General features: G+C 36.9%; 1 protein-coding gene across 1 annotated transcript in view; it reads left to right on the top strand.

The window, feature by feature from the left end:
• The window catches only part of cadps2 (Ca++-dependent secretion activator 2), a 159,301-nt gene that overhangs the window by 95,880 nt on the left and 47,570 nt on the right, over positions 1-15,851 (top strand). The window contains exons 7-10 of the mRNA XM_016290322.1: positions 2,153-2,219; positions 2,937-3,045; positions 4,610-4,816; positions 7,641-7,777. Of these exons, the coding sequence (XP_016145808.1) occupies positions 2,153-2,219; positions 2,937-3,045; positions 4,610-4,816; positions 7,641-7,777 (520 nt within the window). The remainder of the gene's footprint in view (positions 1-2,152; positions 2,220-2,936; positions 3,046-4,609; positions 4,817-7,640; positions 7,778-15,851) is intronic.

Here is a 15,851-nt window from a genome sequence, read left to right as displayed (position 1 = left end):
AGGGAGATTTTCAGGTTGAGTGCACCCCATTAAAAGAAGCCATCTGTTTATCAGCAGAGCGACTGAAGAATTGGGAGCCATTCAGTTTTGTGGAGTGACCCCAGTCTGGCCCTGAGAGAGAGCCAGTCTGATCAGTCTGTCTCGGTCTCACTTATGCTCACTGCCTCTTTCTTTCTCTACCATGCTCCTTTTAATACTTCTTTTTGTATGCCTTTAAAACCATCTTTGCCCTCTTTCGTTTGAGGGCCAGGGCACACATTAAAGCCCTTTTTACACGTTTGCATTTTTCTCTCATAAAATCTCTTTTAACCTTACCCTTCGGTTACAGCCACACATCGCATTTATGAAATGTATGTTATTGCATGTGATATTTTATACTACCTATGCTAAAAGCGGTGAAGACCGAAAGATATAGCATTGTAATGAGAGTTTAATATACTGTTTTAGTATTATTTCTATACCTTTTTTGAATTTTCTTGTATTTTTAGAATTTTTTGTCATTTATTTATTTATTCATTCATTCATTCATTGTTTGTTTGTTAAGTTTTCTGGTCAGTTTTTTTTTTTTTTTTTTTGCAGTTGTAGTTTTAGTAATTTTAGTACAAAAAAAAACTAAACTTAAATTTATTTTGTGTAGTTGCCAAGGCACCATTTCAATTTTTCCTACAGGCTTTCCAAATTATTATTTTTTTGACTAATATTTCAATTTTTTTATAGTTTCAGTTAAGCGCAAAGAGCAAAGGAACAATGCACTGATAGCCACAAGAGTGTATTTCTATGCAAATCATTCATGATTCAGTTTTTAGATTTATTTTTATGTCCGTTTTAGTTTTAGTAATTGTAGTTCTTCTAAAGTATACATTTAGTTGGTTGCCAAATGCAGCATTTCTAATCGAAAATGTATATTTTATTTAATTTCAGCTTTATTTAAATTACTGAAAAACTTTTTAAAAATAGATTTAGTTTTAGATAACATTAACAACACTGGTTTTAGAGCAAAGAAACAATGTCCTGATAATTACAAGAACGCATTTCTATGCAAATCATTCTTTAAAATAATTTTTTAACATATATTAAGGCACTAAACTGAATGCCAATTTATTTAATAATGCCATTAGTTTAAAACCAGAGAAATCAGTTCTGCTTGTGTTTCACAAATGAGGCCCAATTAAAAATACTGCCATTCAACCACATGGGGGCACTGCAACCGTTGTAATAAGCACTTACATCTAACATGTAATGCCACTTTTTCCGCATAGTGATCTCTTAATATGTTTCATTTGACTTATTACAGTCATGTTGACATAAATTGTGAGGTTAACATTTGTATCGTGTTTAAAAGCTCAGTGCAATATCATAACTTGCATTGTGCAATTTATCCAAGTGATAAACCTATTGACTTTTCTCGGATGAGAAAAACAAGTTATATGTAAATTAAGTCTTTTTGCAAACAGGTTGAGTGCTTTCTACTGAGTAGGTTAGAAAAAAGAATCAATCATATCAGCTTAAGAGGATGAGTCTGACTTCGTATTTCAGTTTTATTTAGCCAGTGTTTTTAGCCAGAAGATTGTTATTATTATTATTATTAGTTGGCTGGAAAGTGCCTGCGGCGCGCGCGTTCACCTGGAGGTCATCTCGCCCGCCGTTATCTGGCCATTGTTGCCATCTAAATGGGATCATGTGTATCAGAAAGGTGTCGGAGAGTGAGCTGAAAATCACTTTCAAAAGTGGATGATTACCTCTGCCACATGTTAACCCAGATTGGCCCGCTTCCATGCACTCATTGCTCCCTCAACCTTGACTGGAGCTTTTCCCCCACAGGCGCTGTGTGTCCATTTATGAAGAATTGATTTCACCTCACCCATATTTCTGCACACATCCTTCCTTTTTGTTATAGTCCTAAGAATGTGCGCTTAATCAATAGCCGATGTTTTTTCCTCTCTGTCATTGAGTGAACACGACAGAATTCAGGCGTTTGGGGAATTAATGAATGATTGCAACTAAACTCTGTAAACTTTCTATAGGCTATGGGTTTTGCACCTTGGCTCAATGAATATGATGTTATATTTTAACATGATGATTTTTTAATCATTTCTGCTGTCGATTTGATTAATCCATGACACTCATCATAATGTTTGTTTTTTCTCTATAGGTATCTTTACGCTTTAGGCCAGAGAGTCTGGAAGCGATGGAAGAGGAGATATTTTGTGCTTGTTCAGGTGGGCAGATTTCCTAATTACAGCTTTATGTATCAATTTAATTCATTTGCTGAAAAAAAATTTTTCAAATGATTGTCAAAATAATAATATTTTATTATTATTACAAAATAATCAAAAATATACGTAAGTAGTTTTTTTTTCAGCAAATTAATTTTTGAATGTCTCATGCATTTTGTGTTTACAAATGTGTTTTTTGTTGTTTTTCTGAAGGAAAACAATTTTTTTTTAGTGTAAGAGTGCTGCACCATCATTGATTTAATAAAATAAATGAATAAATTACTATCGTACATAACTACCAGCCTCCTGAGATAACAGCGTCATTTTTGTGTAAAATATTTTATCAGGAAAAAAACCTGTTTTAAGGTAGGTAAGGTTTGATTTGTGATCGTGTTGAATGAATCAGCAGGTTATGTTGTTTAATTTGATGTGTAACACACACACACACACAAATAATAGCAAGAAATATAGCTAACCAGTCAGAGAACATTGTGACATAATTATTTTTAATTGGTACATTTGAGTAAAATACCACAGAATACACAATGCACAAAATTTAAAAATTCCATGTTTTCATTTGGTGTTACCATCATTTGTGACATAAATTACACAGTTTTTAAGCTCTGTGTAGCGTACAAATATAATAATATTTTATTACAGTTTAGGACGAAAAAAAAAGAGATTGTGTTAAGATGATTTCCTCTCTGTTCTGTTATTCAGGTGAGTCAGTACACATTTGCCATGTGCAGTTTCCGGGAGAAGAAGTCCGAGCCGCATGAGCTGATGCAGTTGGACGGGTATACGGTAGATTACTCTGATCCGCAGCCAGGTACACTCACACTTCAACACGAATGCCTTATTTATTAATGCTCATGTGGGCGTTTCGAATTTAGTTCAAAATTGGATGAATAATCATGGTTAAAATGAATTTCAGTGACCTCTGTCTTAAAATTTAATTTCACATTTGCTGCATTTGAAAGAGATGCACATTATGAACTTAAATGAAGCAGGTATGACTTATTGTAGAAAACCAGAATATGTTTAATTACAGAGAATGAAATTAGGTGGAAATAACATGTAAAGATTTAGAATATTCTGTATTAATAATAATAATGCAATAGTGTAGAGTAAAATAATTTTTTTATGTTCTTTTTATATATATATTTATATAGACAAATACATATTAAATGTATTATGAATATCTGTATTATGTTGAAAGTTAGATGTTAGATGTAATATATTTTATTAAAATATAAATATCTATCAAATGTTTTTGTGTGCGGGTCAAAGACGAAAAAGGGTTTAAGCATAAAAACAATAAGTGTAATACTGCTTTAAATTGTTGTTGTTGTTCCCAAAAAAATTTAAAAGTTTTCTGTTTAATTTTGTTGCAATTTTGTTTTTGTTTTTCCAAGCAAAAAATAAATATCATACATTTTCCATTGATTTACAGAAGACACCCACTAAAATGTAATTCAGTGTAACAATCTTGTCAGGCATATTTACAACAAAACTCAATTTATGACATATTAAAAGACTAATTACTTTCACCCCAAATACTAATCAGTTGTAATTTTATATTTTAAAAATTTGCCACTATCCTAGGTTTTGCCCAATTGTCAGTAATTAATTTTTTACTCATTTAAAACACAATAAAATTTAATATGCTCCCTTATTCTTTTATATATTTCAATATGTACAAGTCAGAATAAGCATGTTGTTTGAATTTTTACATAAATATTGTGTTACACTGAATGACAATGGAACATTATTTCAACCAAATGTTGACATTTTATTCTCCAAAAACTTACTTGAAACCTTTAAAATAGACACTTTACCTACATTTAATGTGCTTTCTATGGACATAAAATCTCTTTTGATGCGGACATCTTAATGTCTTTGACCCATGTGTGTGTGTGTGTGTGGTTTTTTTTAATGTTTATCAAAGTTCAAAGCAACTTTTAGATTATTTTGGTAACACTTTAGTAGTATAGGGACCAATTCTCACTATTAACTAGTTGCATATTAGCATTCCTATTATTAACAGATTGGCTGTTTATTAGCATTTATAAAGCACACATTCTTCATGACCATATTCTACATCCCTAATCCTACCCAATCCCTAAATTTAACAACTACCTTACTAACTATTAATAAGCAGCAAATTAGGAGTTTATTGAGGCAAAAGTCATAGTTAATAGTTTGTTGATAGCAAGAATTAACCCATAAAATAAAGTGTGACCATTCTTTTTTAGCATCAGCTGCATGAAACACATTATGATTGATGTGTAGATGCCTAAATAGAGCAACAAAACCACACATGAGTGTATTTCTTAGTGAAGTGTTCTTGAGAGAATTGACATGTATTAATTTGCTAAAACCAATCTCTGCAGGTCTTCAGGGAGGCAGAGCCTTCTTCAGTGCTGTCCGAGAAGGCGATCTGGTGGTGTTCGCCAGCAATGACGATCAGGATCGCGCTCTTTGGGTCCAGGCCATGTACCGTGCCACAGGCCAATCCTATAAACCAGTAGCGCCCACCCAGAACCAGCAGAACTGCAGAGGAGGGAACGCCCAAAAAGATGCCCCTGTGTCCTTACTCAGTATGTTATATGTCATACTAATATGATCCTAATAAGTGTCTTTTGTATTGTGATTTTCTTGATTTCAGACCATTTTTTTTTTAAATAAGGTGGGCTCTTTTTCTGCCACCTTCAGCTGTCCCCTCCTGAATGGACTTTGAAATTGGAGGTTGTGGTGGCCAACCATCGATCCATTGGGCCGCAGCACAGACACAGTCTAAACAAATGTCAGCGGGGGGCTTGAATAACCCAAACACTGCTGCTGAGTGAAAGGAGGAGCACTTACACAACTGAAATGTTACAGTTTGCTCACTTTCAACAAACGGAGAGTGAGCCGAATGAGGTTCATGTCATTATCGCCTCTGAAGAAGCGTTCTGTGAGCTCCAGGGCATTCATTTAACGTAAAAGCTAAGGAACATGGCTTAAAACTAGCATTTCGATTTATAAATCTGCTCATATACAGTATATGTATAAAATCACTATAAAGATTCCCTTTTGAGTGCTGATGGTGATTGTGAACATGAAAACAGGCTTTTATGAGTTAATAATGTGCATGTGCTGGCACTCGAATTCACAAGCGCCGCCATTTGACTTTGATAAAATGTTTTTCAAGGTCTCTTCCCTCTTGTCTTACTGGACCTCATACACATCTTTTCATGCCTCAGAGGTTCAATGCAAAAGCCACCTCGAATGATAACGAATTGTTTGACAAAGAACATGGAAAAGTTCCTCAGATCGCCAAAACGTATCATCGCAGCCACTGATAACTGTAGTATTCGGCCAATTAAAAGCTCATGCATTCTTTCAGAAATACTTTTCATCACTAAATGAATCCAACAAATTCACCTAAAATCCAGTCCCATTTGACGCCTGTTAACAAAATCCTCCACATTTCGGCGAGTCGATGAAGTTATTAACTCGTCCTGACATTGGATTTCCTATCATGGATTGATTCGCAGAGATCTGTCTCGCCGCCTTACGCTCAACACTACCCGGAGTCCTCTCATAGCCAGATCGGTGTTTCATTTCTGAAGGAACACCGATGTCTTGTCCTGCCTCATTAGTCTTTCCGACTCCAGCTGGATTCACTTGAAGCGACCCGCCGAGCCGTACCTGCGATATCGCCCCCGCTGCCATGTGGATACCTGTCATAAAGCTCCCGTCTGCCTTGTGGAGAGATGTCAGATGGATGTGACTGCTGGCGTGACCGCCTGGACCGGGCCCCTTCAGCTGGGATTAAAGACGATGCACCCCCTCCGCACTGACTCCATCCACTTGTCCATGGATAATAGCGGTAACTTGAAGTTGACACGGATCAATGTGCTGCTCCTGTCAAACCCCATCCGTCAGACTCTCAACGTGGATCAATACCACGCTCCTCTTTTGTCTCTTTTTTTCTCGATGTAACGAACGTAAAATGACCTACATCGAATTAAAAGAACAGACAATGGGCCGACGCTTGTCGATTGGGAGATGGTACTTCTGAGCACCCAACAAGTGATGTTTTGGGGGGAACCAACAAATGCCCACACTGCTTCCAGGCAAGAACGGGGCTTTTCACCATCAATACCAAGTCGTTGGCATGCCAGAAATGGCAGCGTTAATAAAAGCAATCACTAATGCTCGTCTCAAGAAGGTGCCGCTGGCCATGGAGGCGTCAGGAGATGCGTCTCAAAAGCCATGGTCTTTTGTGGTGCTTGAGAAGCGAAGGCCCTCGCTCCGCATATGTGGGCTCTCAACACGCCGCCAGCGAGTGTTAGGCTTTTCACGGACCTCCCATTAGCCCAATTTGAGGACGTTCATGAAAGGACTGGAAATGAACTTGGACACACTTTTAGTGCTTTCTCCTGCTTTTTCTGCCTCGCGTCTTTCTCTCGGCTCCTTCTTTCTCTGACTTGCCCTGACCCCGCGGCCCCTTCGCAAGGTTTTTTTTTTTTTTTCCCCGCTCCCGCATTCAATTTCCCCCCGTTCCTCTGCGCCCAAGCCATGTCAGGGGGAGTCTGAATGCGAACGTCGGCGAACGTGCGCCTGCGTTCGTCCTAATTACAGCGCTCTCACAAAGGTGCGCTCCTTTTACTCAAGGTCGAGAGACTCAATCAGAACGAGTGACATCACTTTTATACAACTCACCTGTCTTCACCAGTCACCGAAAAAATTGCTTTAAGTGCTTCGAAGTCACACGTTATTGTTTATATTCTGTTTCCACACAGCTGCATTTTAAGCGTTTAATGCATTAAGATCAGAACATTCAGCCCGTTGCAGCTCAGTGAAGGCCACAGGGTGTTTTTTTTAGCCAGACCTGGCCTTTATTTTAAAAGGCTGAATGCTGGTTTGAATGCGAGAGGTGTTCGATTGATAAATTAGAGCACTTTGGTGCTGATATTTATTTCAGTTTACAGCCACGCTTTACTAACGTTTCAGAGCGCCTGCCAGCTGAAATGTGGAAAACTGAGTTTCACAGTGTAGCTTTGGCCAAAAGAGGTGAAATGCAAACACTCAGGCTGTGTACGGAGACGGCGAGTGTGTAACCAAACACAGATTTCAGGCTTTTACACAGCGCTTCAAGGTGTGAACCACACTTGTGTTCCACTATGGTGGCTTCATTTGAATAGTAGTACATATAAAATTGTTTGCGATATTTGTTTGGCCTTTTATATAATGCTATTCTGCTATTTAGTAATAAAATGTTTGTTTCATTTGCCCTAATGGACATCTTTATGTATTTACAGCACAAACAGGCATTAACTGGCCATCTCTTGTGGTAGGGATGGGATTTTCAGCACAGAACGGTGCCGTATGCCAGCGCGTGCCAGATTTCTGACTGTGTGTGTGTTTCTGGTGCAGGTTTGGAGAAGACTCAGAGACAGGGAGTGGAGGAGCTCATCTCTGCCATGCCCTGCAACTTCGACCATGCCAGCCTGTTCTTCATCCTGCAGAAACACACACTCATACACCGCATGAACGACTCCTTTTCCTGCCTGGTGAGAGCACAAAAGTGTGTTGCGATGGAAATGATGTGGTGTTATATGAATAATTACACTTATTATATAAAATGTGTTTTTGTTCAGGTAGTTAGTGATTCTTCTGAACAATTCTGGTTCCTTTATGGTCCCAACTTTTTTGTACTTTCAAGAATGAAATATTTGTTAAAGACAGTCAAGATAGAATTTAGGTAATAAGTAGTGCTGTCAAACGATTAATCGCGATTAATCACATTCAAAATAAATGTTTTTGTTTACATATTGTATGTGTGTGTACTGTGTATATTTATTATGTATGTATAAATGCACACACATACAGTATACATTTTGAAAATATTTACGTGTGTATATTAATATATTTATGTTTTTCTTAAATGTATACATGCATGTGTATGTATTTATATATATATATATATATATAATAAATATACACAGTACATACACACATATTATGTAAACAAAAACTTTTATTTTGGATGCAATTAATCGTGATTAATCGTATATGACAGCACTAGTAATAAGTAATTGTAACATAAATGTACAAATGTATGTGTTTGACTTGTAAAGAATAGTTTGTTTGGGAATCGTTTGAACTGCATTGGTTGTGCTATATGGTTTTGACTCACTAATAAGAAATGACTCATAATAAACAAAAACTTTTATTTTGGATGCAATTAATCGTGATTAATCGTATGACAGCACTAGTAATAAGTAATTGTAACATAAATGTACAAATGTATGTGTTTGACTTGTAAAGAATAGTTTGTTTGGGAATCGTTTGAACTGCATTGGTTGTGCTATATGGTTTTGACTCACTAATAAGAAATGACTCATAAGTATCATTCATTTATGAATCTGTTGGACTAAATTGTCGTGCAAAAAGGTTTTTTATACCGTTGAAAAAAAACGGCTAATCAGAATAATTCGTTCTGCAATAGTTTGGACTGCACTGGTTGCACTACGTTTTTAATAGCTAAAAATAACTGATTCATGAGAATTATTTGTTCGGGAATTGGTTGAACTACATTGGTTGTGCTATATGGTTTTGACTCACTTATAAGAAGTGACTCATAAGAATCATTTATTTGGGAATCAGTTGGACTACACTAGTCATGCTGAATGTTTTTTATTCACTAAAAAGATGGCTCATAAGCATCATCCGTTCAGGACTACATTAATCATAAGGAAATTATTTACTTGTTCTGGAATCATTTGAACTACATTGGTTGTGCTATATGGGTTTGATTCACTAATAAGAACTGCCTAATAAAAATCAACCATCATCATATGCTGGCTGCCCTACAGTTTTGATTTACTGAAAATAACAGATTTGTAGGAATCATTTGCTCAGCAGTTGATTTCGCTACGCTGAATACACTGTATATTTTTTGATTCATTAAAAAAACTGACTCGAGAGTCATTTGGGAATCACTGTTTTTTCGTAATCATTTGTTTGGGAACTGGTTGGGCTACATTCGTTGCAATATATGGTTATAAACAGTTGTTCAATTGAATTGTTTTGGGGACACTGGATGCACTGTATGTTTGTGATTCACTAAAAAGATCCAGATCATACGAGTCATTTGTTCAGGAGGTGGACTACACGGGTTGTGCTGTATGTTTTTGATTCACTAAAAAGATCCAGATCATTCGTTCTGGAATCGGTTGGACTACACTGGTCATGTGGATGGTTTTGATTCATTATAATGAACCAGCATAGAAGAATCATTCTTTCAGGAATGGTTTAGACTGCACAGGTTGTGCTGCATGGTTTTGATTTACTTCATTAAAATTATTCTTTGTTAGAATCATTTGTTTGGGAATCATTAGTCTCTGTATGTTTTACATTCATCATTATTACAGAATTAGCATAAAAAGTCTGTTGATCACATTCAGGTCATGTCATAAGTGAGTGTGTGGTGTGTTGGTGAAAATATTAGATATGGGAGGGGTTTCTATGACTGGAGGGGAGGGTTGTAGCCCTCCGGCTGAGTCAGGGCTCACGGTTAAGATGGGGATAAACACTTCCAATCAATACAACCCAAATAGGAAAACCATCCGCTTGCATCCCGTCTTCTCCATTTACTGCCTTGAATAAAAGATCCCTGCTGGGGACTGAGTATGTATGTTTATGTCTATGTGCGTGTGATGAAATTGGAACAGTTGTGAGGCACATATACGCGTGAATTGTCCCCAATAGACTACAAGTTGGGTGGAGGTACAAAACACAGTTAATGGTGCAAATTCAATGCTAGTTTTTGTATATATAACTCAGTACACAATATATAGTAATATGTAGTTGTCATTTTTCCCCATTTGCTGTTAACACCCTCATTGTGGCTCCGTACCTGCTCTGAGTGAGCACCTTCTGTTGTCCATTCAGCTTCTGAATGACTCTGTCTGCGTTTGGCTCTTTGTGAAGGCTCTACAGCCTTTGTTCAAACTTCTGTGTTCGGCAAAAAGAGAGCCACAAAAGCCACCTGAATGTGCTGCTTTTCCCATGCCTTCTGGGATGTGACATCTGTGGGGGAGTGGGCCTGATTTCGGGCAAATGAACAGAGGGGGAACGGGATTTTTCAGTAAACCACATGCATACTATGGTTGCCTACAAAATGTATCTTGTAGATTATGGGTTAAAATGCAATAGAAATCTTCAGACTATCCACAAAAAAAATAATTTTCAAGCATCAGCCACTCTTGTTAACCTGCTAGTTTCAAACGTGTTTCTTGTAACTTTATATGACGTTACATGCTTGTTTAAAAATTTGTTACATGTTACCATCTGGCCACCCCCCCCCCCCCCCCCCAAATCATAACTAAATCAATTATATATTTAAATGTTTAATGTACAATTTGTATAACACAGCAAATGCAATTTCTGGACAAAGCCTTCAAGTCTCAGATTTTCAAGCTCATTCCAAAACTCCCAATCAATACATGTAGCCTCAAGAAAAATCAATAAGTGATGCTGTTGTAAAGCATAACTTTTTTTTTTTTGCGTCAGCTGTCCTTTGATACAGGGATTAGGCTCAGTGAGCTGTTGGTGATTCAAAGACCAATATTTGGATTTTTTTCTCTTGACTACAGGGAGTGTGTACACTGGATTCATTGGACTGCATGTGCGTCTTCAGAAGCGACTCAAAAAAAAAAATATTTTTGCAATCAAAAAGTTCAGACTGTGAATGTGTCTTCAAATTAGGGGCAGTGATGACCAGTCATGCTCCAACCTTAATGTAATTACTCGCATCCCCTTCACCCTCCATCCCATAATCACACATTCTCCCCGTGACACACTCCTCCACATTCACCCTTATAAACAACCATAATGGCCTCTAGATGGGACATAAAAAGCTTTCTATTACCATCAGTTACTGCTGGAAATAAAGTGATTCAGGACTTGACCACACAAGAGACACATATGAAACTAAAATCATTTGAAAAATTTAAACACACACACACACACATACATAGTCATACACACTTTGTGTGTATTTTATTTTTTCACATTATTTTAGTTTCATACATGTCTTATGTGTGTGTGTGCATGTGCCTGAGTGTGTATTTTTTATATATATTTACTTATTTACTTACTCTGACAACAGTAAATACCTCAAGTATATACAGTCATATAATAGATATTAATATATAGTCCTATTTCCTTCTTTTTTTTTACCATGCAGAACCTAAGTTTGTTTCTCTCAGTAAACTTTTCTTGTATAATGTGTATTAAGCCAAAAAACTAAATTGGTTTTGTCGTCCACAAGCAAGGTTTTGTCGTCAGTCTCTCCTTCTGTGTGTGTGTGTGAGATTTTTTTCCCCCGACAAGGAGAGCCAGACTGGGCCGTGTTCGTTAGGATGATGCTGCTGCCGTCTCAGTCGGTCGTTAGCGGTTAATTGAGCGGTAGGAGCCAAGACACGAGCAGGCCATCTGTTTGCCAGAGTGGAACATCTTGTGGCACTCGGCTCGGCGCTGGGCCACCGTGCCTCAGCCCTGAATGGTGCAATATTAATAGGTCTGACCAAGACGGGAAGAGACGGACTGTGACAAAGAAGAAAGTCGCAGGGAAAAAGTGGAAAGATGGGCAGTAGCTCAGGCCTTTTTTTTTTTTTTTTCGCTGGACCAGTTGGGGAAGTAGTTCAGATTTGCACTTGCCCTGACAATATTTCCACTAGCTCCAAAAAGTTATACTTTTTTTATTTAGCATTTCAATTTTTTTTAGAACTCATAAATTATTTTTTGCATGTCACAAAGAAATATTAAAATATTAATAATAAATAGTAATATAAGAAATATTAATAACTAAAAGAAGAGTACAGCAACATATTAGCTTTTTAAGCAATAATATCTGGGAATTATACATTTATGTCCCTCCATGACACGGAAAAAAAATCATAGTTTTATTTGTTTGTAATTAACTTAATAAATCTTTGCCTGTCACAAGTTATTGAAGCAATGCAAGTGCCCAAAATTAACCAAATTTGTTTTTAGTGTTCATAAAACTTGGGGGGGGGGGGGGGGGGATTTTTTTTTATTTTTTTTTTTCCCTCTTTTTTTTTTTTTCGTGTGAGCTGTAACCCTCGGAGGCAAGTCATTAGGGCTTATACATAACCATCTTTTTTTTTGTGTTTAGAGAGAAGGGGGGGGGGGGGGGGGGGTTAATTTAATTGTAATTATTTTTTCCCCTCATTTTCATTTAAGATGCATAATATTACACTGTAAAATTATTGTTTTTTTTAAAGATAATTGGAGTATAGAACCATTTCAGGAAATAGCAAATAGTATGTTTTCTGAAATATATTAGTTTTTTTTTTTTTTTAAATATATTTTTAGAAAAATATTTGAATGTAATAAAAAATCTAATATTTTTATGTTTTTTATTATGTTGTCATGTTTTTATTGTGTTAGTTAGCTGTATTTTTTAGTTTTTTTTTACCTAATCAAAATAACCCTACTGTGTCACTTACAACAGCGAAATGAAAAAACATGATTTTTGAAAATTATCTGTTTTTGCAAATTAACTCTTCATTTGGAGAAAACACTATTTCTGTTTTTCTACTTTAAAATTTCACATTTAGTCCAATGTGTTACTTGCCTTTTTTATTATTTGTGATTTTTTTTTTTTTGCAATTTCTGAGTGAAAATAGAAGTACTCCACATTTGTATCGCCACATGGAGTTCTGGAGGGGAAAAAACTATCGACATCTTTGTTAAACTTCCGATGATAAATGTTCCACAGAGGTAGAACTTGTAAGAAAACTCAACAGCTATTTTCTTCAGTCAATGGTTTGTATGTCTAAAAGGTTACCAGCCAACTGGTAAGTAACTCCTTTTATTTACTCCCCCAAGACAATTTTTACTTTTATTTTGACCCCCTCCGTGTGAGTGTGAGAAACTTGCTTTGAGATCGCAAGGTTGGATGCTCTTTGTGTAACATATCATACTCATATTCATATAGTATCACTAAATATTGAAGAGCTTGAAAGGCATCTGACTGTAATATAAGCACTTAACCTGCATTTAGAGTAATGTAGATAGCAATAGAACAGGTTTGCGTAGGTCAGACAGACCTTTTGATGAAGGAAGAGCCGTGGATGACGCGACAAGAGAGACTGAGCTATCTCAAAATACACGGCGTATCAGCTTTGTTCGTTGGACTTTAATGAAGCTTTCCGTCTTTGCTCCTGCACGAAGGTCATGGGGTCTCGGTATCTCGGCTGCTGCTCAGTGCCGTGAGCGCCAGTCCCTCGTGACTATCGGTCTCCTGTGATCGTCTGAGACACATCACAGTTCTCCTGATTCGTGGCCCTCCGCACCGTCGTGGGCGAGCGGCCCCCTCAAAGTGTTAATTTGCTAACGTTCCTTCAGAGAAGGCGTCTTAATTAAGTTTGTAAGATTCATGCCTAATTTAGTTATTATGTGAGGGATGAATGAGCTAATGAATGCAACAGGAGCCTCGTGGCGATCTCCACCCGCCCGCATTATGTGTGACTTTTCTGCCTATGAATTAATTGTTTGCACTTAACCTTGCACTCGTTTGTTTAAATGTTGGAAATAGATGGGGTGTTTTTAACAATATTTTTTGGAAGAGCTCGTCTCGCACGCTGCGGTTTTGTTTTTTTGTGTCTTGGCGTGAAATGAGAGGCGTGCTGAAATTAAACACTTCATGTTCAATTAGCGTAGCAGTGTTGTTGAGGAGAAACTACAGTAGGTATGCGGGGCGGATGTCGTGACTTCTTAGAGGTCCCGCAGGGGTCGCGCAGAGGCAGCGGCGTTTTAAAAACTTTTTCTTCACTGTTTGCTGTGTTGCTTGTTGCTTTTGGCCTTCTGATACAGAATATGTATGTTTTATGCCTTTATTAAGTGACATGTATTCAAGGTCCAAAATAAGCTCCAAAATAAGCACCGAATAGACCTTCTAGAGTTTATTGCAAGAATGATAGTCTGACGCTGTTGTAAGTGACGAGCAAATCAAATCAAAGACATACTGTACAAACGTTTATACATTTTTTACTTGAGTAAACATTATACAGTTGGATATCTCGCAGATATTATTTGCCTTTATGTAGGACCAATAGATTTAAAAATTATTTTATACCAGCTGCCATTGGCTTTTTAAATTACAAATAATTTTATGTATATTATTAATGGAAGTCATTGTTTTTGTCTGTGTTGTGGTTGCTTGTTTGTTGTTTGCATATGGTTTATTGTTGGCTGTAAAACAAATTGCCCTTCGGGGATAATAAAGTTGACCTTGATCTACGAGTCTAATAAAGTTGACCTTGATCTACGAGTCTCTGCTCTGAGAGAATGAACAGATTTGAGCTAGTATTTTTGTGGATAAAAGTAACTAAAAAGTAACTCTATATATTACTTTTAAGTAACTCAGTTACTTGTTTAGTACTGTAAGGATTTTTAATATATTAATAATTACTTATGTACAATTACTTGTAATAACTTAAAAATTTGTTGAGATAACTTAAATATCCAACTCAAATAAAGTTAACTAAACTTATGATTTCAAGCATGAACACTTAATTTGTTGCAACAACAAATTATTACTTATTATAATGATGAATTTTAAGTTGTGATAACTAATTGTAGCAAACATTTTTTACATTGTAGTAGCCTGTCTGTCTGTCTGTCTATTTGAACGCGCGCTCGCCTACACACACACACATGTATATATATATATATATATATATATATATATATTTCAAATGGTAATGTACATGACAATGTTAATGTATTTGGTCTTGGCGGAATAGATCTGCTACACTGCTGCTGCTTGTGGTTATTGCTGTAGTTGTAGATCATTGCTGCTGCTGCAAGCAAGTACGGGAACTTGCTACTGCCAATGCATATGGCGATACAATGCTGTGAGTATTTAAGACATACTGCTGCTGCACAAATAGCATTTAAAATAACCCGTAGCAGATCTATACAGGTGGAGCCTGGGGAAGGTGGAGGAATGAAAGCGCGCTGCAGGAATCTCAAGTGAATGCTAGCCAGCCATATAAATGCAAGGCAGTAAGCTCATTGGCTGCATATGCAGCATGAACCAATCAGCTTGTGCCAAGTCGTTTAACTCCCTGAATATCATAAGTTACGTTAAAGGCACAATATGTAATTTTTTGCCGCTAGAGGGCACGTATTCAAAACAAACAAAGAAACAAAGGCGTAGTTTGATGACGCTGTGCAGCCGATGCAATCCGATGGGACTCGGGCAGAAATCATGTTCATGGATGAGCTAATGTATTAAAGATTTATTAACATCGTAGTATGAAGCAGAGTGAGGCGGAAAGCCGTCGAAGAGAAACGAGGCCGCTGAAGCAATTGCTAATGAGAGACGAGAGTGACACACGGCTCGAAAGCAGTGGAGCTTTTATTATGCCACAGTCGACCCCTTCCGCTCCTTCCGGTCGTGTGTATGTGGGGTAAAGCAGAGCTGTTTTATCATACTAGATACATTTGAACGTTCTATTATAATGCTACTCTGTGCGGTCATCACCTGTCTAATAAAATGCATAGCATATTAAAGCGTCTTTGGTGTTTCCATGTTTTCTACAAAACAAA

The sequence above is a fragment of the Sinocyclocheilus grahami genome, unplaced genomic scaffold (assembly GCF_001515645.1).
Source record: "Sinocyclocheilus grahami isolate Dianchi unplaced genomic scaffold, SAMN03320097.WGS_v1.1 scaffold257.1, whole genome shotgun sequence".
NCBI lineage: Eukaryota > Metazoa > Chordata > Actinopteri > Cypriniformes > Cyprinidae > Sinocyclocheilus > Sinocyclocheilus grahami.
The sequence above is the reverse complement of the archived record's forward strand: the minus strand, read 5'-3'. Positions and strand labels throughout refer to the sequence as shown.